Consider the following 23705-nt stretch of genomic DNA (forward strand, 5'->3'; position numbering starts at 1 on the left):
CAGGACTGCTGCATTGCAAGCCCTGCGCCCAGGCAAAGAGCAGCAGCGTTTCCCTTGTGTGCAGAGCGTGGTCTCTGTAGCTGCTTGTCCCGGGTGGATGAGTGCCGCCACGCTGCCTGCATCCTGCTGGAGACCCTGGGGCGAGGCCAGGGTGCTGCTTCCCAGCACCCATGGGCGTGCATTGCCCACTCAAGTCCAGGGGCTGTGGGTGCCTGGAGCAGGCAACATCCACGCAACGCTTTCTGCCTTGTGCACAGGAACGATGTGTTCACAGGAGCCAACAGCTCTGGCACAGCACAGGATATTGCAAAAAATACCCCTGTAAGCAAGAGGGACAAAGCCTTCAGAGGCTGCGTGAAAAAACAAATACTTTCTTTTAATGGGGATACTCCGCAGCACAAACATCTTTGCTCTCTGTATAACAGTAGTGAGCAAACAGCAGCTTCGCCCCACAGGAGCCTTCCTGCCACAGCAGGAGTGGCACAGGGCAATAAATTAATCTCTCTCCGGAAGGGAGCTTGAGCCGGTCAGATTCCTTCACAGTATCAGTGGTCGTCGCTCCGAGCTGCCCTTTGCCTCCTTGGCTGGGCTCTGGCACGCTAAATCACCACCTGCCAGTGAGGGTTTGAGAGGCACCGCTCACCTTCCGTGGCTTGAGATCCATTTCCCAGCTGCTGCCGGAGAAGAGACAGCCAAGTGCGTAGGGACGGGGAGGGAGGCTTGTGGAGAGGGGAGGGTACTGTCCCGGCAGGTCTCAGAGCTCCGACTGGAAAAAAGAAATTGCAAGCTTTCAAAGGGCAGCTGAAACCAGGAGGCAGAGAGTCACATGCTGAAGGAGCCGGCTCAGCTCCCATGCTGCAGTCCCACAGCCCCATCCTCGCAGCGATGCTGTGCTCTGCCGGTGCGGTTCCCCTCTGTGCAGATCCGCCGAGGGGGCCCTGACCCTTCCCCACCGCCCCCCGAAACCTGTGTGATAGAGCAGCCGCGCGCGTTGTTGCGGCGGTATTGGCAGTACGGCACTGACCCTCCGGACGGCGTAGATCCAGTTGAGGTAGGCACGGACGCTGGTGTAGACTCCAGGCGTGCTGGGGGTCCCGCAGCCCTGGCCCCAGCTGACGATGCCCACCACCTGCCAGTGCCCACCTGAGTACAGCAGGGGCCCACCGCTGTCCCCCTGCAGAGGACAAACCGTCTGGGCTGGGGCTGCGGAGCCCCTGGCCCCTGGCACGGTCTGTGCCGGTGCTCACAGCTGCAGCTTGCAGCCATTTCCAGGACAGCTCTTCCCTAAAAGGGGCATGGATAGGTGCGGACCCACCCTCCCCCTGTTTCTGGACCAGCTGCCCCCCACCTGGCAGGTGTCCACCCCGCCTTGCAGCAGGCCAGCACACAGCATCTTCTCGGTGACATCCCCGTGGTACGCGGCCAGGTTGCAGCTCTCCTTGTCTATGAGTTTCACCTCCGCCTGCTGCAGGGTCTCCGACAGTTTGCCTGCACGAAACGTGGCTGCTCAGAGGTGCCCCCCAGCAGCCCCCGGTGAGCAGGGAGCCTGCCAGTCCCGTCTCCTCCTGCGAGCGATGCTGGGGGGGACTCTGCCCTTGTCCCTGGGGGCAGCCGCCCCCTGTTGCAGACAGGCACAGCGCTCGCCCCTGCACTGCCCCACTCACCGTGCTCCTGCGTGTAGCCCCAGCCTATCACCCACAGGGATGTGCCTGGCACCAGCTCGTCGTCGAAATAAGGCAGGCAGATGGGCTTGCTGCTGTCTGGAAGGGAGAGGTGAGGCACAGGAGATGTTTGGGGAGGCTCGTGGGGAACATGCCCCTTCCTGGACTGGCTGGGGCCATGCACCAGCCAGGCACCCAGCTCCCTGCTGCGTTTTTGGTAAGGCACTGCTCACACATGGCCTCTGCACCACTGCTCGGTGCCCACTGAGCATTGCCATGCAGGGCATCGGTCTCTTAGCCCGCTTCCCTGTGCCATCAGAAGACACTCGGGACTCTTGCTCCGAGGAGGTGTGTGCCACGTCTCACCTGAGACATGTAGGGGAGACCGCAGCTTCACCAGGGCAATGTCATTGTCCTTGGGAGATGCAGGCATCGCCTCAGCCAGGAAAACCTTCTCCACAGCAAGGGTGGCAGTGCCTGAGAGGAGGTCAGAGCCAGCCTTCACGCGCCAGCTCTGAATGATGGGGTTGTTCCTGTGCACAAACATGTCCGGTTTTGCTCCCCTCTTTCCCCTCCCTGACGCTGCTGCGGGGACAGGCAGCAAAGCCCTGCGTATGCACTGCGGTGCTCAGCATCAGTCAGCTGCATTGGACCAAGGGGCACAAAGCCCTGTGCAGACGTGTTAATTAGGGGACGTTTAAGCAACACGTGGCTTAAACCCAGAGGGACTTGGCCTGGCCTCAAGGAGCCGACCCAGCCCTGGCACGTCGGTGCTGGCTGACCGGCGCGCGGCAGCGGGGAGGTCGTTGACTCACTTGAAGCAGTGTGCTGCTGTCAGGACCCAGCTGGGGTCGATGATGCTGCCCCCGCAGATGTGCTCCTTCCTGTACTGCAAGCTGACCTGCCACGGCCAAGCCTCGATGGCGGCCGGACTCCCGCCCAGCACGCGTGGAGTCCTTATGCTCTCCCCGCAGTCTTCTGCCAGGCGACGGAGCAGCGACAAAGCAACACGTTAACTGTGGCGGCAGAGAGAGAAAGAGCACCCGCTCTGCCCTTCTCCATCCTTGGGGGTGAGCGGGGACAGAGGGTCCCGTGCCTTCCAGGGAGGGCAGCGTGGCCCAGGTGCCTCATCCCCGCCTTGACACTGCCTGTCACCCCTTTGGGGGCCACTTCGCACACGCCCTTTTGTTCTCTGTTTGCACATCGGTCCCAGGGCTTGCTGAAATGGGTTCACCCATTCCTTGCCTTCTCCAGCCCACCAGGCAGATTAGTTTAATCAGGGTAATTCCTCAGCAAAAGTAAACCCGTCCAGGCAGCTGGTTAAGACTCTCTCAGGTGTTTCATTTCTGGGAGGTTTATACTGGCTTAACAGGAAGGTTAGCAGTAATTAAATCTAACTTTTCTCGTGCAAACAGCGTGGGAACCGGGGAGGGCCAGGGCTCGGGCCAGAGGTGAGCTCTTGCGGCCGCAGTGCAGCACGTGGGGCCATGCCAGGACCGAGAACCTGGAGTGGCGTGGGGCCCTGTGTGCCCGCAAGGTGCAAACAGCCTCATGATACTTACTGGTACAAAAGAGTGAAACAACGGATCCAGAGAGGCATTTCCTGGAAGAGGGAGGAAAAGGGCTGGATTCCATGGAGGAGAGGCTCCAGCTCTGCAGCCCGGCACGGCAGGCTCCCACGCAGGGCAAGGGGCATGGTGGCCACCTCTGCGCAGCCCCACCACTCACCTGCCCGGCTCGGGCATCTGGAGGCTGCCATTGCTCAGCACAACCTCGCGAGGAGGCAGGGGCTGCCCTGTGCCCACCTCCACCGCGTGGAAAACAGGGGTGCTGAAAAACACGGGGATACAGGTCAGGAAGCACACCCTGGGGTGCGCGGCCCCAGGCACGCTGCCAGCAGGGCACAGATGCTGGGAGAGGACAGGCACTGGTGCGGCCCCTGCTCCAAGTGAGCAAGAGAAAGATCCCATAGAAAAAGGGGGTTCCCTGGGACAGGGACACAGGGATGCCAAAAGAGGGAAGTGCCACAGCCCTGAAGGGCCAGGGGCAGGATGGGGGCACTGCCTGCTGAGCCCAGGACCCGGGACAGGAGCGTATGGAAGGGAGACTAGTCCCTACTTAGCATTCAGGGAGGCGTGGGGCAGGCAGCTCCCAGGGGATCTCAGGGGTGTCCCTGCTGTTACTTCTTGTGACATTTGAGGCCTGTGCTCAAAGCCTCAATTCCTGACTTTTTGGAACAGGAAAATACCATCGTGGGCTCAGTGTAGGCTCCTAGAGGGGCTCAAACACCAGAACCAGAACCCATTTTCTCCCTAGTACACCCCTAATTTAAGTCAAACTCTCCCTTAATCCAGGGCTGATACCAGACATGCAGGGCTAGCAAGCTATTTCCCCAAATCTGGGCTTGAAGCAGCTTTAGTTGAAGGCAGCACGACAAAGTTGCTAGCTCAGGGCAGCACGTAAGGTGGACACAGGTGGGTGACATGGAGTTTCATCACCGGTGCAAGGGCTCAGGCCTGCTCACAGCTGTGCAGCACCCACACCCCAGCCCAGCACCGCACCCCAGGCCAACTGCTGCTCTCCTGGGGCTTTAAAAGGGGAGTGCGTGCCCAAGACCTCTCCCTAGGGGAGTACTGCTGGTAGTGAAAACCTGGCCGAGCTCTACGTGTGCCCCAGGAGCAGCTGCTCTGGTGAGGTGGGCGCGTGCGTGCTGTTGGGAGCGGCAGGGCAGCCCTGCTGCGTGGGTGGCTGCAAGTAGGTGGGGGTCAGGCGAGGGGTAGGAGCAGGGCAGGGTGCCCGTGGGCTGGGGACAGAGCGGGGGATGCTGGGCACAGTACTGTGCTTACATGGGAAGCTGCCAGGGCTTCTAGCACAGAGCCCAGCCAGCTCCTAGGGAGTGCTCTGCGTGGTAGGGATGGACTGAAACCATTAGTGCAGAGCTCCGAGTGCTTTGTAAGTAAACAGACTCCCACTCGAAAAGGGCTTTTATGGGAGAGAGATAGATAAAGCAGGTGAAAGAGGCGTGGAGAAAGCAGCCATGTACCTCCTGTAGCCCATTTGCTCGCAGGCTGCTTTTGCCAGCACTAGGTTGAAGTGGTCGTGGCAGATGCAGGACCAGGCTCCGGTGTTTCTGTTAAGCACCTGCAGGATGGATCTGTCTTTGGAAACACGGGCTGGAGACAGACATAAAGGCAGCTTTGTCATGGGCAGCTTTAGCAGGCGGAGGCTTGCTGCAGCAGCCCAGCCCCTCCGGAGCTCTAAGAGGGTGTCCTGGACTCACCACCAGCTGGTGGCCCCTCAGGGACCCACTGGGGACAGTTGGCCTCGTCCTCGCCCTCCAGACAGTCTACCTGCCCATCACACACCTGCTGCAGCGGCACCAGCTTCAGGGGCTGTTTGCAGAAGAAGTAGTGGTAGTCCAGGTAAACCTTGACTAGAGGGAAAGGGGAAGCTCAGTGCTGAGCTCGTGTTGCTTGGGCAGGCTCAGGGCTTGCCTTTGGGGCCTCAGCAAGAAGGTGCCAGGGCCGGTCCCTGCTGAGCTCTGGGTCCAGAGCTGTGCTTGCCCAGCTGTGGCTGTGCCCAACAGCAGCAGGAGGAGGGGGGAGAGGAGAGCAGTGCAGGAGCTGTACCCAGGAACCCGACCGTAACCAGGCAGGCGATGCTGAGCACTGCTGCCAGGACGGGGATGCCGATCCGCTTGAAGGACTCCAGCCCCGTGGAGGTTTTACCTCTTGTGCTGGGACCTGCAACACAGAGGAGCGTGGCCCTGTGTTGCCAGGCCCAGCCTGGCAGCACGCACGCTCCTATCTCCCGTGGGCATTACCTCTGCCGTTGAGCTGCTCGGATGCTGAATCCTGCAAACCAGAGGGGAAAACCAGTTATTGAACTGAAACTTCAGCAAAAAAGCAGTTGGCAGGTGGGAGGGAAGGGTCTATAGCAGCATGGCTAGCTAGCCCCGTGGCGATTCCCACACCAAGCGCATGGCTAACGTGACCAGCCACCCCAGGGAGGGCAGTCCAGGGGAAGTGAAGGATCGGCTAAGCCTGGGCCAGCACAGAGGCTGCTCTTCAGCTTGCTCAAGGCCCACCAGGAAGATTGGCAGGGAAAGTGCCCCAACCTATGTGTCCTGGTGTGAAAACACTCAGCTGTGCTGTCACCTGGGGTCACCGACTGTGGTGTTCCTGTGGACATGACCTGTGCAATCCCAGTACCTGCCTATTAATGTTATAGAGTTACTGCCTTTAATGCACTAGAGGCTTAAAAAATTGTATTATGAAAGAGTCACTTTCTGATGTGCCAAGAAACCCCGAGTCAAAATACACGCGCCTGCAGGGCTGTGCCACCCAGACGTCACGACGGGGGTTATACTCTTCGGATGGCCCAGCACGGGATCAGAAACCAAGTGGCATGGCCAGAGTCCTCCCTCACAGAGTGCTGGAGCTGCTGCAGAAACCAGCCTGGCCCATGGGAACAAGCACTCTCAGGGCGGGGAGAGAGAGTGCTGTGCTGCTGCTAGGACACACAGTAAACACAGCCCCAGTAGCAGTCAGTCCTGGAGCAAGTGATGAATAAGGCATTATCCCGCTTGATCTCTTCAAAATTATTTTCCTGTAACAGTTTCTTGGATGAGAGCTGCCCAACTGCAGTAGGAAAGGTCCCGTGAGCTGCACCAGCCAGCCGTTGCTGAAGGAGCTGCCCCCATCCTTGGTAGGCAGGTTGGTGCTGGGTAAAGATCAGAGCTCCTGGGGGGGAGGTGTTAGGTGGCCACTGTTCGTTTCTGTTGCCCTGTTTTGCAGCTATGCTTGTGCCATGCTGTTGAGCCGCTTCCTGACAGCTTGCGGTTTGAAAGCATGCTCCTGGCCTGCTGAGGCTGTGAAACGTGGCGCACTTCTTGTCCCCTGAATGCCCTTCCAGCCCGGAGTGAGCTCTTTTCCTTTGCTGTTGCTTCTGGACTCTACCACGACAGGTAAGACAAGCTTTTTTTGTAGGGCCTGTACCCAGCATGAACAGAGGTAAGGAAGACTAAAACCTCTGCAATAAACCCACAGATCAGGAGCACAATTCAGGAGAGTTTGGAATTTAGAAGCCTTTGCTCCTTTGGCTGCTGAGCTTCAGGAGCAGCGTGCTTTGCTCTGGGCAGCAGAGGGCTGGAGATGATTGCATTCGTTGCTTCAAATGAGAGCAGAGGCCTCTGTGCAATCTCAGGGCTCAGAGGTTGGCACTTTGAAGAACAGTGGTGCAGTGAGACCAGGGATGCGGTAAGGCTGTACAGGGCTGTGCTCCAGCCCGAGGTGGGTTGGAGGGAGCGGTGGAGCCTTCCCTCTCACAGCCGCTGTGTTTGGGCATGTTTAGCCACACACAAAGACTCTACCAGCAGGATTTTACAGGCAAGTGCCAAGCGATTATTTGTGGGTTAACACACAAAGATAGCTTGGATTTAATGTGCTGCTAGCTCAGCCGTCACTGCCCCTTGCCCAGCCGGGAAATGTTGCCTCCCCATCACAGCCCTGCTGCATGGCTTGGGCTGCCAGTTTCGGCTGCTCCCCAGCCTGGGAACAAGAAGTGACCTGTGCAGGGGAGGACCAGGTCCTGCCCGGTGCTGGCAGAGCTATAGGCATGTGGCTGTGCCCCAGCATGCAGCCGTCTGTCTCTTTTGAGGAAATGCTGGGGGCCTTTCTCTGAACAGCTGGGCTTGTCTGGCACCGATGCCAAGCGTGGGCAAGTCATGGCGAGCGCCTGGCCCCTGGATGGGCTCTGCGGAGCCCCTCGGGTCTTTTTGGCTCTTGTGAGGACACTGCAGCACTACTAGAGGATCCCGGCTCCAGATCAGCTCCCACGGTCACAGAGCCTGGCTCCTGGTGGCAGGGAGTTGGGAACTTGCTGGGAGCTGGAGGACAGGGTCGGAAGGGACCCCCCAGCTCGGCTGCCCTTCCCGAGCCGCTTATCTGTGGTGCCTGGTGCCTGCAGGAGCCCTGGGAGTTTTGTAATGCTGGCCCAGCTTGCTCCCAAACGCCACCTATGTCCTCCAGTGCAGCCAGCTGAGGGCACGTGGGGCCGGTCCTTCCTCATGCTGACCTCTTGTGTCACCGTGGGCCTGGGCTGGGCATGACCTGGATAATGGGATCCTAACGGTTTCCTGCAGGAACGGTCCCAGAGCCCTGGCCGCGACGGCTCCTCCAGGCTCGGGGTGCCGCAGCAGCACGCTGGACCTGCCAGCCCACAAGCTGCCCATGCTTGTGCCCAGCACCGTTGTCTGGTACCGGGCTCCATTTCCACAGCCCTGTGGTGCAGTCGCAGGTGGGAGGGATGATGCTGTGGTGCTGGCCACCTTCCCAGCTAAAGAAGGTATTGCCCATTGTCAATTTTTTTTCTTTGCATTTTCTTCAGTCCATGAACCTCCTCTGTTTCAAACAGATTTGCAGCTTGGAGCTATCCCAGGGGCTGCCTCTCCATGACTGCCCGCTTACTTTCAAAACCACACTGCAAGCCAGAGCTGCACTGGTTAAGTTCAAAGCCAGGCAAGAGCTGTGCCAGCTCCTGCGTGGAGTGGAAGCACATGATTTCCTGGAGAATTCAAGGCTGCTGTAACTAATTGAGCTCCCTTGCCTCATTCTCTGGAAGCATGTTAATGCCACTATGGCCACTCTGCACTCCAGCTGTGCAAATGCCAGCCCATGAGCCATGAACTCCCGATGAACTTCTGCACCCGTGACGTCTGAGCAGGCTCGGGCAGCCGGGGGTGCAGTCGGACTCTCGCCATTTGCCTTCCGCAGCGTGTGACTGAAAGGTGCTGCGGTGCACTGAGTAGCTGTGCCAGCTGCTCGTGAATGAGGGAAGCCGGGATGTTCCTGTGTGAAACCCAGCTTCAAAGGGTGCGGGGCGCTCGGATCTGGGGCTAACTCCTTGGCTGCGGGAGATCTAACCCATGGGTGCGTGTAGCTGGTGCCTCTGTGCAGGGGGGCAAGTTTCCCACCCTGGAGGGAACGATGTCCCGGTGTGTTGCTGGTGGAAGGTTTTATGGTGCCCAGCAAGCTGAACCGTACGTGGCTGCCCTCTGTTAAGGAAGCCTTTTCCTCCTAGGGAGGGACTGCATGCCAGGCTGGGGTTTGGTGGCCATGGCTTTGCTTGCAACAGGCAGTGCAGGAAGCCGAGCGTGTCCCTTGTGCTGAGCAGAGGGACTGGCAATCCCATAGCTGGAGCTGTGCTGGGGGGGCAGTGGCACTGGGATCTTGGCCAGGCATTGCCAAGAACCAGTGCCTTTGGCAGGGGGGGGCGGCAAGGATAAGACTCTCCAGAAGGGCACATTCCCCTTGGAGAGTAGACTTGAGACGCACTGCCTTACTTGTCTGCTTCGCAGTCTGGGAGAGGGCCAAGGCAAGCCACAGAAAAATGTGGGAGCGAGAGCTCGTGGGGATAGCCAAGCGCTGTATCCAACAGCCACGGAGGGCTGTTGAGAGAGAGAGAGGGGTAAAATCATTCCCTGCCTGGATATTGTGGGGGGCTCAGGCCAGGGAGCAGCAGCTCTTTTGAGCCTGGGCTGCCTCGTGGCCAGTAAATGGCTCCTGGCAGACCTGGGCTGCGAGTGCAGCCAGACGCAGGGCAGTGCGGGAGCCCAGCACGGCTGCCTGCTCCTGGGGCAAGGGGCTGGGGGCTGACGTGCAGGGAGGGAGCAGAGCGGTGGGCGAAGCTGTCGTTAACTCACCATGTTCATCAAGCTCTGACGTGGTCTTCTACCTGCAGAAACCTGGCAAGTATCCTCCGGTCTGGGACGCGGGGAGGCTGTGGGTGCCCCGATACCCAGGGAGCCCGGGCTGGTGATGCTCCCGCCACCCCTGTGCCTGCGCTGCTCTGCCCGTGCTGTACTAACACTGGGGCAGGACCGCCCAAGCGCTCCTTAAAACCCGCAACAGGAGTTGTGAAACAGGAATTATGATTTGTATTGTAATATAACACCAGTCTATCAGCAGGACCATCGCCTGCAATAATCTCCTGAGCATCTGCCACTGGAGGGTGACTCACCTGCAGAGCTGCTGTCACAAAATAGCTTATCAGGAGTGAACTGACTGACAGAACTGGATTTTTGCTGCTCCTCTCCTGATGATAAGAGGAACCACAGCTATCCCGCTCTTTGTCCGTGTCTTCCGTGTTGCACTGGGTTGTTTTTAAGCAGAGGTTTTAGTAGGTGGAAGAGGAAAGGAGAATTTACGCGTGAGGTTACGGGGCCATTACGTGCTCCTCTCGGGTCACTCGGTCTGTGTGTCCCTGCGCAGCCCCAGGTCGTAGCTGGCTAATGCTCCTGGCAGTGGCGGAGTGAAGTTAAAAGGAAAGTGAGCAGGTGCCCATGGCTGGTTACCTCTCAGGCTGCCGTGCAGGCTGGGGGAGCATGGGCGGGTGTCTGGCTGTGTGGGACTAGCTGGTGTCCTGGGCAGGGTGTATGGAGTTGTTACTCCCCAGTAGGAGCAGGGTGCTTCCCCCCTGGTCCAACAATTGTAAGAGTGGGTGGCCTGGCAAGCTGGGCAGGGCAGAGATTTGAGCACGGCCTCTCCAGACTCCTTTACCTGCTCTCCAGGACAAACCTTCCTCTTTCTCCCCAGCTTTTGTCCCTGCTGTGGTACAGCAGTGCTGTGGCAATGCTGACTGCTGATTCCTACACCACTGAGATGCTCCTGGGCTGTTTGCAGAGATTTACAGCAGCCCGCTAACCACGTGGATGCACTGGGCCTGGTGCTGAGGCTGGGTGTGCAAGTAGGGGACTGCGGTGTGAGCTCAGGGATGGCCATGCAAACCCCTGTCCCTTTGCTGAGCAGCTGCCCTGGGTTGGATGAGCTCGTTGAGGTTGCACAAGGTGGGACTGGCAGGGGTTGGTGGGGAGAGGGGCTTTTACAGCCCCTGAGCCCTGTTTTGGGAAAGTGCTATGCCTGTAGCCAGGTGCTGAGCCTGGTCGTAGAGCTGCGTGTGTCTCTGATGCAAAGCTGGTCTATGTGTCCAGGAATAATCACTCTGGGATGAAGAGCAGCTTGCTATAGCCTGCTGCTGGGCAGGATGGGCATTCAGGCTTGGGCATGGAGGAGCTGCTTGTTCCAGCTGGGCGAAGGCCAGTGCAGGGAATGGGCTGGGGTCGGCCCTGCTGGCCCCTAGCTGGAAAGCCTGGCCTTGTGCAGACTCACGCTGGAAGTGGTGGGTGTGCAGGATTTGCTGATCAGCTAATTACCCTCCCCTACTTTTGTAACCAAGCTTTTCCAATGGTCAAGGAGAGCTGCTGTTGCCAGGTGCATGCACCGTGTCAGCGGGGAGACTGTGGTGCGTCCCAGACCTGCAGCTCCTCAGCCGGGGAGCCGTGCCATCGCTGTGCCAGCTTGCCCCTGCCTGCTCTTGGGAACAGGCAGCATAACCCAGCAGCCTGACCAGGGATCTTGGCACCTGCATGTGGCCCTGCAGGTAAGGGACACCCTCCCCACGCTCACTGGTGAGGATCCAGCCCCCTCGGCAGGCAGCAGTCTCAGCTCCTGCCTGCATGGACAATGTGATGCCCGGAGACCATGGGATGGTGGCAGCCAGCGGGTCCAGCCACACCCTTTGCACAGGAGGGTGCCCAGCGCTACTGTGGGAGCTTTCAGCTTGCAAACTGATTTACGGGGCTGCACGCACACAGTGGGGAGCTGGCCAGAGAGCTTGTGTCCCTGGTATGCCGTGGTCGGTCCTGGCTGGGGCAGCACAGGGAACTGGCTGTGTGGGCACCTGATGCAGTGTGAGATGCAGCATGGCAGAGTGAGCTCTCCTGTCCAGTCTGGGCATTCCTGTCCCTTGTCAGGGAACAAAGTGTGATTGAAAAGCAAAAGCAACTTGAGAGATGGGCCCTGCTGGGCCAGCAGGGATCAGGCAGAGGCTGTGGAGCGATGCATCCAATGCATCCAGCACCACATGAGCAGCTGCAGCCCTGTGCCTTGCCACAGAGACCCCCTCGAGCCCTGGGCAGCCTTTCCAGGAGCATCCCAGTGCCAGCCCCACATGCCTCACAGCCTGCCCCTACTGCCATGGAAGGGAGAGCAGCCCAGGAGCATCTGTGGGATGGGAGGTAGCGTGGCGGGGAGCGGCTCTTCCTCCTTTGAGGTTAAGTGAAGGCTTTGAGGAAGCAGCTGAAGTTTGCAGATGTTATGTCACAGCTCCACGTGCCTTCAGGGCTTTGCTTCCTGGAGTGTGGCTGCATTTCCAGTCCGTTGCCCTTCCCTGGCCTCTTGTGCGCATAGCCCTGGTGTCATGCAGGCTTCCGGGCACCTCGGCTCTGTCTGGAGTCAGGCAGAGGCCAGGCAGGGCTGGCCTGGGGCTTTGCGCAGCCACCAGCCTCCCTGAGCCACGTGGACGTGCACCCTGTCCCTTCCTTCTCTGCTGCCCTGCGAGGAGCAGTCCTGGCTTCTCTGTCCGAGCCAGGTGCTGCTGGAGCCTCAGGGTCTGCAGTGCACATCATCCCCTCTGCATCCCACTGGCTCTGCGTCCTGCTCTTCCCTGGCCAGCGTCCCCACGTGTCCCAGGCATCACCCTTGGGTCTCATTGCAGAGGTGCTTGCTCCTGGGGAGGACTGCTTGGGGCTTGGCTCCTGCCCTGGCCGCTTGTGTTGGGGCACGGCACAGTTGGAGGCTGTGCCTGGCAAAGCATGCACAAAGAGGTGTCCGGGGTGGGAGAGGTTTTGCCCCTGGCTGCCCAGTTTCCAAGCTGTTAATGGTTATCCCTGTTTGCTGTCTTCTACCTGCAGGCACGGGAGATATGTTCCCCTTCTTTCTGCAAGCAGGCAGTGATTGCCACCTAAGCCTGTGGTTCAGGGCTTTGAGAAGATGATCAAATACAGCTGTAAGTACATCGCCCTGGGAAGTGTCTGTGACTGGGGGCAGCGGGTGGGGGACCCCTGTCACCCTGGGGTCATGCCCTCGCCCCGCTCACCTTTGTGAGCAATGCCAAGCCTGGGCTCTGCGCCGGACCTCGCCCCCCCCCTCCCGGCTGCTGCTCTTTGCCAGGAGGTGACAGTCAGAGGACACAGCCGCTCGGGCGCCTCGCCAGGGCTGGACACCCCTGTGTCCACATCGTCCCTGCCCCTTGGGCTCCCAGAGCTACCAGTTCAGCCTCTGCCAGGGCGCCTGTCCCCGCCAGCAGCGGGAGGGCAGAGCCGCCCGCCTGGGCAGGCATCGCACCTACTCTGTGCGGGTGGGGAGGCTGCGCTGGGAGCAGCCATCCTGGGCTGGGGCACGGGTGACGTACCGTCTGTTGCGTGAGGAGTGATGTCTGCCAGAGCTCCTCTGCTTTCTCCCCTGGGAACCAGTTGAACCGGCAGGTGAGGAGCAGTGCCCGGCCTTGCCTCTGCACGGGCAGTGAGGCGGCTGTGTCACTGGGAGAGGAGGGGACGGGTGGGACGTGCCAGGCTCCAGCGCGCACCGGGCTCTGCTGCAGCAGCTCCCAGCCTGGGCCAGCCGTGAGCGGCTCCTGTGACACGGCGCTGAGTGCCAGGAGATGGATCCCCGGGCAGGTGAGTAGGTGGCATTTTTCTCCACTTGTGGAGCAGAAGTGGGGATGTTTTATGGCACAGGTAGCGGCTTGGTAACCTTCCCTTCCCCTCTGCTGTTTGAGGAGCTGGGGCTTGCTTGGAGGCGTATCTCTGGGATGCGAGCACATTTGCTCCAGAGGATATCAGGGCAGAGGACGCCTCCCACGCGCAGGCTGGGGCTGGGCATGAAGCCGTCATCCTCCCACCAGCGGTAGGTGTGGTGAGAGGGCAGTTTCGGCAGCTGGCTGATTCAGGGAGCCTATTGCACAATGCTGCTCTTGTCCCGCACTCCTGCTGCATGAGTCACTCCTGCAGCAGACTCCCTGACCTCACCCACGTTGGCCTGTGCCTGGGACCTGGGGTTCAGGGGCTCCTAGGTCATCCCTGGCCCAGCGGAGGCAGGGTGCATTGGCTGTCCATGCATCCTGGTCTCCTGAGCCTTGCTGTGAGAGCCTACCAGAAGGGAAGGGCAGGCTGGTCCTGCTCATCTGCTGTGCAGCTTGGGAGCTGGCAGCGTGGTGCTTCATGGCTCCCTGGGTGTTTGCCGGATCCCATCAGGTAGAGCAAGTGTTGTGGGTTGCAGGATGACCTGGGATGTTGCTCACTATGTAAACACTGTGACCGCAGGGGAAATGTTCTCACTCCACGGGCATCTGTCTAAATTTAGCTGCTGTTAGGTCATCCTTTTCCGCTGCCTCCTCGCTCCTGATGCTGCAAGGCACAGAACCCACCTCTGTGCCAGGTGCTTGCCCCAAGCCCTCCGTGTGGGCAGGGGAGCGCTGCGGGGCGGACCGTGCTCTGGGGCAGCGGCCAAACCCTGCTGTCCCCTCCCGGGCGCAGTAGCCCCCAGAGCTGTGCCCATCACCACCCTAGCCTGCGTTTTGTTAATGGGCCACACTGGGACTGACTAGGCAGTTTACTGGTCAGGGAGGCCCCACAGGTGCGTGGGGATGCTGGGATGCAGGCAGGTGTGCAAGAGGCTGTGCTGCCTGTGAGGTGGGTCACGCAGGAGCCCGCTGTGACATGGGATGGGTTTGGGAGAACAGGAACCAGTAGCAGCTGGAGAGAGGGGTGATTAGCTGCCCTGTGCTGTACATTGCAACAGAGTTGTGCTGTGAAGCAGGCAACCTGTGGTCAGCAGAGAAATGGCTACTCGTCAGCTGTGCTGTGCCTGGGCACGTTGGTGTCCCCTTGACAATGGCAGGAGCATTGACTGGCACTGGGCCAGACTCTACAATGTGGATGGGAGGGATGGAGGGGGTGCGGTGCTGCCGTAGATGTCCTGCGTGGCCCTGTCATCGCCCGTTCCCAGAGCAGTGCCTGCAGCAGGAGGCTGCTCGCCCTGACAAATGCATCCTCTAGAGGGAACTACCTGTCCAGAAATGGGTCTGTGCAGCTGCGCAGGGATGGCTGTGGGGACAGACTGAGGTATGGCACTGCACGGCTGTGGGAGTGCTGGGGCAGCCGGCACTAGTGCTGCAGCTGTGGTACCTTGCTGCGCTTCTGGCTCTTCTCCGCTCAGCCGGGTGCTGCCAGGGCATGGCTGGCAAGATGCACCAGAGCTGCAGGAGACCTCAGCTGTGGAAGTGACAGCCAGCGAGTGTCTCCTTGGCCACAGCCCTACTCTGCTCTCTCCCTGCCCTGCCTGCACTTTTGCTGCCAAAATTACAGATGAATTGCATGGCTAAAGCCTGCTGATGGCCAATAGCTCCCTGTGCAGCTGAGGAAGGTGCTTCACCCCAGAAGAGTGTGCATGGGACCAGGAGTGGGGATACAGGCATCATCAGGGTGGCCAGCCCCCCACCCCCAGTACAATGTGATGGGCCCTGGGCATGGCTGAAATCTGCTTGGGGTCTGGGCGAGCTCCTGGCAGGGCCAAGAGTGGCAATAGCAGGGGGCCCTGCTTAAGGGGAACGTGGGCTCCTGTTTACAACCATTCCTTTCGTGTTTAGGCTGAGGTTGCCCACACTCCCCTCTGGGTTCCCTTCCCAGGTCACTGTCCTGCCCACCAGCTTGCCTGGGGACAGTGGAGGTGGCGGCTGTGCAACCAAGATCACAAGTCTCCAGCATGGGTCTTTAGGGGTAGCAAAAACCTCCCTGCCACAACTCTCAACAGCCTCGTGGAGTGTAGTCCCTCCACACCACAGGGACAGCATAGGGTGGAGGGATGTATCCTAACCCCACAGAAGTCCTGTCCCCACCAGGGGATGATCAGAAGCCCCAGCTTCCCAGAGTCATTTGTCTGCAGAGCCCCTTCTTCTGCTTTGCAGGGCAAGAGTCCACCAACGCACTTGGGATTGTCTTGGGTGTCGGGCTGGCCTTGCTGATCCTGGTGCTTTTTGGCTACACCTGCATCCGGTGGTACCAGAGGGGCTGGTGCTGGTGCCGTGAGTATGGGCAGAGCAGGGGGACAGGCGGCAGCAGCAGGGCAGGGAAGGCTCAAAAGAAAAGGGCTGCAGGGTCTGGGATGTTGGGAGCATGCCTGACGCTTGCTGGTCCCTGGGGGCTGGGGAAACCTGAGTGTGTGGTGGCTCTGGGGCAAGCTGGGGGGCGTGTGGAGGTTGAGGAGGGGGATGCACAGTGATGTCCCAGTGCGGCTGGCTGTCCTGCCCATCCCCATGCCACCGCACAGATTTGCGGCAAAGCGAAGGCGAGTTCATGGCACCAGATGGCTCTGACACCTCTCCTTCACACCTCCCCAGGGCCAGACTTCGTCTTCAACCTCTACCACACCTGGTGAGTGAGGCCATGTGGGACCTGGGTGGGCTGGGTGCTCCCTTTGCACGGTGCTGAGGTGTCGCAAACCCTCCAATCCCACACCCGTTGAGCTCTGCTGTTTGCAGGTGCTGCCTCCCCAGGACAGATGCCTTGGGGGGAGCCTCAGCTGTCCAGGGGCAGCCCCCATCCCGCGGGCTGGAGGGGGGCAGGCCAGCTTGCTGATGTCTTGGCTTTCCCTGCAGCGGGCTGGGGTCGGTGGCGGTGGAGCTGGTGCCGCCACCATTCAGCATCAGTGGCTCGCTAAGCGGGGCGGGGAGCAGCTACGTGCCTTTCCACAACGAGGGGCTGTGAGGCGGGAGCTGGGCTGGCGTGCAGGTAGGACATCACCCTGCTCCTCCCTGCCTGGTGATGGTCCAGCGGCTCCCTGGCTGTGTATGTCCCCCAGCACAGCACACAGCAGCGGTGCCATGCAGCTGCCCTAAAGTGCCTGTGAGCAGCCAACGCTTGGGGCTGCTGCAGCAGCCGGTGCCTCTGTGGGGAGCCCAGATGCTGCGCAAGTGCTGCATCCCAGAGCCTCCGTGCTTCCTTGTAGCCCCTGGTCATTGCAGCTTTCCCTGGGATAGTCCCAAGGTTTTTTCTGCAAAAGTCCTTTCCACACCTGTGGGGCATCAGGGGCTTTCCCTGGGGGTTTTCTTTCCCCCTGTGCAGGCTTTGGTTTGCATTTCCTTCCCTGTGCCGTGCTGTCCTCGGCCTGGGACTGGGTGCATGTGACTGGGGGTGAATGCAGCTCGGGGCTAGGGCTGGAGCTCATGTGCTCCCTGCGCCACTTCCCCATGCTGCTGCACGCCCACCTTCCAGCAGTGACAGAAAGAGCAACCAAAACCAGCCATGGGGGAATTCCTCTTTTCTTGCTTCTTTATAAAAAAAGCCCCTGAATATGCTGGATTTCTACTGAAACTGGAATGGTATGGTTTCTCTTTTTTTAAAAAGAGCTGCTCTGTCTGCTCCCTGCAGCTACGTTTCTCTTGCAGGTCCTCCCTGGCCATGGGCAGCACTGGAAGATGCCTGGGGCCAGCTGCCATTGCCATGCCGGTGCGCTGGCTCAGCCTCCCCTTGCTTGAGATGAAAAAGGAGCTGCCTTATCCCAGGCTTCCTCAGCACACATCTGGAAAGAAAAGATGCCTTCCCCAGGAATCCCCATGGCTCAGGGACACGCCAGCCCTGCGTGCCCAGGAGACCTTGGGCCAGGCTGTTGGTGAACAGGGCAATGGAGTGCCGGAAACCAGCTAAAAAGCGCAGTGAGCCACAGGACTGGATGACTGGTTTTGTGCAATAGGGGAAAATGCCACGGGGAAATGAGACTGCTTCAGATTTCCCTCAGTCAAATATCTGGGCCAATGTGGAAATCTGTCCTCCGCACTGATAGTGCAAGCAAACACCTCGACCCCTGTTGGCTTTCTCATGCTGGCTGCCTTCAACCTCAGCAGAGTAACCGGCTGTGGAAGTGTCTGGAGCACCACAGCATCCCTGATAAAGTTGCTGTGGCCCTTGGAGAGGGGTCCCTGCCTGGCAGGTGGGAACTAGTGAGGCACAGGAGCTTGGGACTGTTTCTTTGCAAACTGTTTTCTCTGAAGGAAAAGGAAGGGAAACTTGAGACACCACGCAGCAGTGTGTAGGAAAAGTGGTGAGGATGGAGCGGAGAGCCCCGGTCTGCACCCTGGCTCCTCTTGTGCAAGGAGAATGGGAGGAGTCAGAGCTGAACGTCCTCTGCATGTTAGCCTGTGACTTAATTCAGGAAAATATGAGCATCTGGGATTTCCTGAGAGTTCGGGGACTGTCTGTGCTCTTGGCTATTGAAGCGAAAGCGTGTGGTCTGTGGCTTTCTGGCAAACTCATCTGGGTTTTGTTGAAAGGAGGGCCCTGGCTGCTTACGGGGCAGGGGGGAAATGCTGCCCCTCTCGGCCCTACGTGCTGCCTCTGGACGCTGCTGGCTGGAGCGTTTTGTGGCGAGCAGGAACTGGCAGCACCCAGCACTGCGCGGGATCCGGCCGCAGGGCTTGACGTCAGGAGCATTTGAGAGAGGAAAAAAAAAAGTCACGCTTAGTTTTGATGACTCCGCTTTTCAGAAGAACTTGAAAAAAAGAAAGCAAAAACCCCTAACCCCCAAAATACCCAGAGGCAGAAGAGATGGTGGAAATGGAAGGGCGGGAGGATGCACGGCACTGGCATCGATGGTACTGCTGGCATCGGTGGCACTGCTGCAGCAGCGGGGCGCCCACCACAGCCAGCAGCCAAGCCCTCTGTGTGACGCAGGGCATAGCTGAAGTGTGCAATCGGATGTAATAGAAGGAAATGTGGCAATGCATCAACAACTCTTCTCCTGACAGCAGTGATTCATGTTTTCACCTGGAAAAAGTACTCCTCAAGCTGGATTTCCACCAACAATTTTAATGGAACTATCCCACCATGAAGGTTCTTGGAAACTAAGTGACTTGTGGAAAAATTCTCCGGTGACCTGGCAGTAGTCAAATGTAGCCCACGGTAAGTCGTTTGCATCTCATGCTTGTTTCCATTCTGACAGAAACTATTCCCACACTCCCTGGTTTTGACTTGTTCTGCTCCGCCCTGGAGGTGTTCCTGTCCTTCCTGGTGTGCAGTCCCCGAGCTGCCACCCCGTGGGATGTGCTGCATGCCTAGTGCATCCCTGTGAAATCTCTGCAGGCTGCCCAGGTCCTTTTCCCTGCATGCTCCCGCAACACAACACTTGCCTGGGACAACTACCCCAGTCCTCAGATGAGTGTGAAGTTCTCAGTGGGCTGGCTTTGTTCTCCTTTTTATTTTTTTTCAGTTGTGATGTGGAAATGCTCTTCCCTGTGTGAGGCAAAAGCATGTTGCCCTTTGCAGGGGAAATTCCATATCTGAAAATGGAAAGCATGCTTGACCTTAGAAGAGGATGTACAGATGAATAGACCAAATAAATAACACCACATCCTTTCTGTATTTACAAATTAAATAGAATAAATAATGTCTGTATGCAATAGTGGCAGAACATGGACCATAGTGTGGGCAGGGCTGCCCTGGCTTATGCTGCTGCACGCATCCTGCACCCTGTTGGAGGTAACCAGCGCCCCAGGTCTCTGCCATAGGGGTTGAATGCTGAAGAGCATCTGTAGGGTCAGGAAAGTCCATCGCTCCCTCTAAGTGAGGCCAACCAGGGTGAGAGCTCCACACTCCCAGGAGTGGGATGGCTGATGTCAGGCCACTCTTCACTTTCAGTGTCTGTTGCAAAAGGTTTGGACGGCATCGGTGGCACGAATGTCAGTTGGAGGAGCCCGGCGCTCACCTGTGAAAGGGTGAAGTGGGGAGGGGAAGCGCAGGGCTGGTGCTGGCCCCGAGTGTGGCCCTGACCCCAGGTGCTGCGAGCCCAGTGCTGGGCTGCTGGGGAGTGCAGACAAGGCAGGATCACCCTTTGGAAACAGCTGGGTGCGTATCTTTTGGGCTTGGTGGTCAGCGGAGACAGGGGCGAGCCCCTCCAGTACAGCCTGTCCCCATGTCTTGTTAGCTTTACAGGGGACACTGGCTGGAGGGCAGGTGCAGGGCACGCTGGGGGCTGGCTGCAGCGGTGGTGGGGCCAAAGCAGCCCCCGAAGTAGCTAAGCCAGTGCTTCTCGGGTGAGTCTCGGCCAGGGCACCACTCAGCTGAGTGCAATAACATTCAGGGGTCGGCGGTAGCTTATCGGAGTAGCTGCTCCCCATGGGCAGTGGTTAGAAGAGGTAGTTGGGTCAGTGTGCGGTGCTGGCGGGCACCTGCTCCCCAGCACGGGGATGGCTCACAGGCGGCTGTCCTTGCTGTCCCCGTTGAGCAGGCTCAGGGGGTTGATTTGCAGCGTGAGCCACTCATTGCTGCTGAGGCTGGAGGTGATGGGCAGTGTCCCCAGGAGGTCAGTGTTGAAGATGCTCAGGTCAAAGGGAGCTTTCAGGAGCTCACAGCTGGCTTTGGAGGCCAAGGGAGATCCTGGAGCCCCATAGCTCAGCTGAATGGGGGCTCGGGGCCCCAGCTGTCTGGAAAAGTCCCAGGCAGTGGGCTCCTGAGGGGCTCCCCGTGGAACGAGGTCCTGTGCGTGGCTGTGGGGATGCTCAGGAGAGGACTGCTTCAAATATCCTTTGGCCACAGCCAATTCAGAGCACTCTACATCCAGCGTGATGTCAGTGCTGCCCGTATCTTGTAGGGATCCTGTGCAGCCAGAGAAGGGCATCCCCCTGTCTGGGTCCTGCCTTGGCTCCACCGTGCCCTTGGACTGCTGCAGGTACCCACGGAACTCCACGTCTTGTTGGCCGTCCTGGCTGGCGGCGGGGGAGAGGCTGAGTTCACCTCTGTGCGGCCGCCTGGCCTCTGCGGGGCTGGTGCTCCCACTGCTGGAGGAGCACGTGGAGGGGGGGCAGGCACTCTCCAAGCCCATGCCGCTGTCATCGCCTGTGGGCAGCTGTTGCTTGTAGCCCTGGGGCTCGGGGCCCGAGGAGCAGCTCAGTTCAGAGGAGGAGGTCTGCAGGCAAATGCCGCTGTCGGTGCTGGTGCAGCTGCTGTCTCCACTCCCCATGGCCCCTGGCTCCAGCAGGCACACCTGGTCCTCGGACCATGCTGGGAGCTTCCAGCCCTTCTCCAGGGGCTGCTGGGCTGTGCCGGTGCTGCCGTCAGGGCCACTGTCCTGCTGGGGCTCCTTCTGGCCCAGGAACAGCTGCTGGATGGGGTCTGCATCTAGGCTTCCCGAGGATGAGGACTCCTGCTCCACCCAGAGCGAGCTCTGCTTTATGAAGGACTTCTGGGAAGGACAAAAAAAGAGGGAATTGAGCTGTGCTTCCTTCCTTCTTGTTGTCTGCCTCTCCCAACAGCTACCTGAGCCTGTACCCTCGTGCTGGCCGCATAGGATGCGGCGTGCCCGGCTGCCTTACCAGGACGGACGGCGGCCTCATGGGTTTCTTTACGTAGATGCACACCAGCAGGGCTCCCAGGAGGCTCAAGAGCAGCAGGGTGATGAAGGAGGAGCTGATGATGCTCAGGATGAGCTCTGAGCTCCCTGCAAGAGAGGAAGTGCCCAGGTGAGGGGGGAGAGGCAGAGTCCTTGGTGCACATAGCACAGAGCCCCTGCAGCAGGGGCATGGAGCGACCGCCCTAGTGCAGACTCCCATGCCTCCAGGGCCAGGAGGTTGAGGAGAATCTGTGCCCTACCCCCTTTCCTGGCTCCCCCACCACTTACTGTCTCTCTCGCCAATGGTGACGCACTGCTCATCGGTGTGCATGGCGCGGGTGTGCCGGCTGGCCACGTCAGGCTCCACGCTGATGCAGTACTCCGTGTCCCAGAAGAGGTTGCTGATGTTGAACTCTGGGGTAGTCTTCACCACTTCATACTGAAATGACCAGAGCATGGGCTGGTACCTCATAGCTCCCAGCTCCTGCAGGATTGCAGGGCCCTGTGCTTTCCTCCCTCCTACTCCGCTGTCCCCTGGGGAAAGTCCCCAGGGTGCTTAGCAGTACGGCTGATGGCAGCTAGACCCAAAATCACAGCAAGAATTGCGGGACTTACTATGATAAAACATGCAGAGCCATCTCTCTGTGATGTTGTGGCTGTGAGACAGCTCAATATTAAGTTTTACAGAAGACTACTTTAAAAATGTGTTTTTCAACTTGAGCGGCACTGCACGTGATAGATGGAGACAGCACCAGACCAACAAGTCCTCTCACCGTCTGATTGTTCTGTGCCCTCCTGATGTGCACCCGGTATAGTCTTGCATGCTTCTGTATGTTGTCGTATCTCACGGTGAGGTTCCCCGCCCTGAGGAGCAGCTGCAGCTGCACGTGGATGGTGTTGCCCATCACAGAGAGGCTCTGGCCCGACAGGCGCAGGCTGGCTGGAAACAAGTCAGTTGGAAGAGCACGTTAGGGTTTTCTCCTGTGTGCAGCAACAAGAGCTGTTGCAGCAGCAGGCTGAGCTGTGACTATCCCTCGCAGCCAGCGCTGCCTGTCCTGGGTTTGTCCTATCCCATCCTGCGGCCTGGCTGCCCTCCAAGAAGGTATGGAGAGAGAGACAGATATCCCTGCTCTCATCTGTCCCAAAGTTCTTCCCAAGCAGTTTGGCACCCTGACCTCTGCAATCCCCAAAGCTTCCTGCCCCTGGCTGCATGGTGGAGGTGACACCCGACCCACCTTCTTGTGGGGAGAAAGAATTGGTCCTTGTCCACGGGGACGTGCGGTTTCCGGACACGGCCCTGACCCGTGCGTAGTAGCGCCGAGCGGGATCCAAGGTGTAGTACGTGAGGTCGCAGGAGTGCTCAGAGATCTTCATACAGTTTGGGATAGCCATCCAGGAGAAATTCATGCCGTAGCTGCAGGGAGAAGCGCCTGGACTGAGAGCAGTGCGGGCAGGTGCCAGCAGGTTGTCACTGCTGTCGGTATGAGATCCCAGGCAGGGACCAAACCCCCTCACGCCCCCATTGCCCTACTCACACTTTGTGCTCCACTTCATAGCGGACATCACGGGGGGGGTTTTGTCCTGGCTCCCACTGCAGTAGGTGATGCGCTATCTTTGCAGCAAAGCGCACCTGTGTGGGCCTTGCCAGCTTCTCACCTGCGGGACCGAAGGTGAGCATTAGGTGAGGCTATGTGGTGTCACGTCCCGCTGGTGCCCACAGGAGACAGGCAGAGCTCCTTGCAATTGCCTCCTCGATGGCTCCCCTGGAGCTTGACCCTGTGCGTTCAGCACTAACCACCCACCTGCCCACCCAAACAGCTTCAGGCTCAGCCTTTGTGCAAGGATTTGGCCAGGTCTGTCTCACTTCCCTGTTTCAGTGTTTGCTCATCCCCCTCTTTCCCTTCCTCTCTTCTGGGGAGAGCCCAGTTCAGCCTAGCTGAGAGGATCTCGGTGCTTTTCCGGCCCGAGAAAGGAACCTACTGTATTTGCATCCCTGACCGCCCCTGCCATTTGCTAGTGGCTCTGTTTGGATTCAGCTTTCCTGTTTTGCTTATCTGCCCTCTGGAAGAAACAGACTTTTTCACACCTCCTGCCTGAATTTCGGTATTGTCACCTGGCAGCAAAGCATCGCTAGATAACATCTGTTACCCTTTCTATGCTGGCTTCCTCGGCAGCTGCTGTCTGACAACAAACACCAAGCTGCGCCGCTGCCTGGGGGGGGCGGCTGTCGGCAGAGCACCGCAATAGCGACTGGGGCGTTTCACCGCAATACAAGGCACGGTGGTCCGCGCTGGTGGAGATAAGCGAGACTGATGCCTGAGGACTAACACAGCGTTTAGGTTCCTGAACAGTGAAGAAAGGTGAGTAGTGAGCAAGGAGCCCTGGCTGTGTCCTGCTCCAAGCAGGCAGTAGCCTGCAGGTACCACCAGCCTGAGCCCTGACCAGCCAGCAAAGTTGTGTGAGCTGGAGCTCCAAACCACAGCAGCTCCGCTCGCTGCCTGTCCTATGTGCTTTCCCCCGTCTCGCTCCCCAGCCCAGAGCTGGGATTTCAGGCACAGAGGGGAGCAGAGCAGCCAGCCAGGAGTCATGCGGCTCAGACACAGCGAATGGGGAGCCGAAAACCAGCGCGGTTCGGGCAAGAGAGACTCACCGTCCGTCCGCAGGGCGAGAAGCAGGATCATGCACAGTGCCAGGGCTGTGGTGGAGAGGGCCATGCCGGCTCAGCATCCTCTGTGGGTGCCGGGCTCTGCTCTGGCGGGCTGCTGAATGCTTGTTTTTCCCCTGGAGGCTGGCTCAGTGACGTCTCGGAGGCGTTAGCGCAGCGGGA

General features: G+C 59.2%; 3 protein-coding genes across 4 annotated transcripts; 1 reads left to right on the forward strand and 2 right to left on the reverse strand.

Moving 5' to 3' along the window:
• Positions 1-351: 351 nt before the first annotated feature.
• TMPRSS4 (transmembrane serine protease 4) lies at positions 352-9547 on the reverse strand. Of its 2 annotated transcripts, none has more exons than XM_075774381.1 (13): positions 9364-9547; positions 5485-5515; positions 5291-5404; positions 5027-5053; positions 4705-4834; positions 3390-3491; positions 3224-3264; positions 2477-2639; positions 2028-2194; positions 1665-1760; positions 1349-1488; positions 1025-1174; positions 352-766 (listed from the first exon to the last, which is right to left on the reverse strand). In XM_075774381.1, the coding sequence occupies exons 1-13, from the start codon at positions 9370-9372 to the stop codon at positions 755-757; spliced, it is 1182 nt and encodes a 393-aa protein (XP_075630496.1). In that variant the 5' UTR covers positions 9373-9547; the 3' UTR covers positions 352-754. The 2 variants fall into 2 exon arrangements, with proteins under 2 accessions (XP_075630496.1, XP_075630495.1); XM_075774380.1 differs by having other exon boundaries at positions 4942-5094; positions 9364-9546.
• A 3099-nt stretch (positions 9548-12646) lies between these two features.
• Positions 12647-17080, forward strand: SMIM35 (small integral membrane protein 35). Its single transcript, XM_075774382.1, has 4 exons — positions 12647-15581; positions 15897-15930; positions 16155-16287; positions 16944-17080. The coding sequence occupies exons 1-3, from the start codon at positions 15362-15364 to the stop codon at positions 16261-16263; spliced, it is 363 nt and encodes a 120-aa protein (XP_075630497.1). The 5' UTR covers positions 12647-15361; the 3' UTR covers positions 16264-16287; positions 16944-17080.
• Positions 17081-18887: 1807 nt separating this feature from the next.
• On the reverse strand, positions 18888-23705 carry IL10RA (interleukin 10 receptor subunit alpha). The gene is made up of 7 exons (XM_010302078.2): positions 23529-23705; positions 22414-22534; positions 22114-22292; positions 21652-21818; positions 21167-21317; positions 20862-20986; positions 18888-20731 (listed from the first exon to the last, which is right to left on the reverse strand). Exons 1-7 carry the CDS (start codon positions 23590-23592, stop codon positions 19742-19744), a joined length of 1797 nt encoding a protein of 598 aa, XP_010300380.2. The 5' UTR covers positions 23593-23705; the 3' UTR covers positions 18888-19741.

This window comes from Balearica regulorum, chromosome 23, assembly GCF_011004875.1.
Source record: "Balearica regulorum gibbericeps isolate bBalReg1 chromosome 23, bBalReg1.pri, whole genome shotgun sequence".
NCBI lineage: Eukaryota > Metazoa > Chordata > Aves > Gruiformes > Gruidae > Balearica > Balearica regulorum.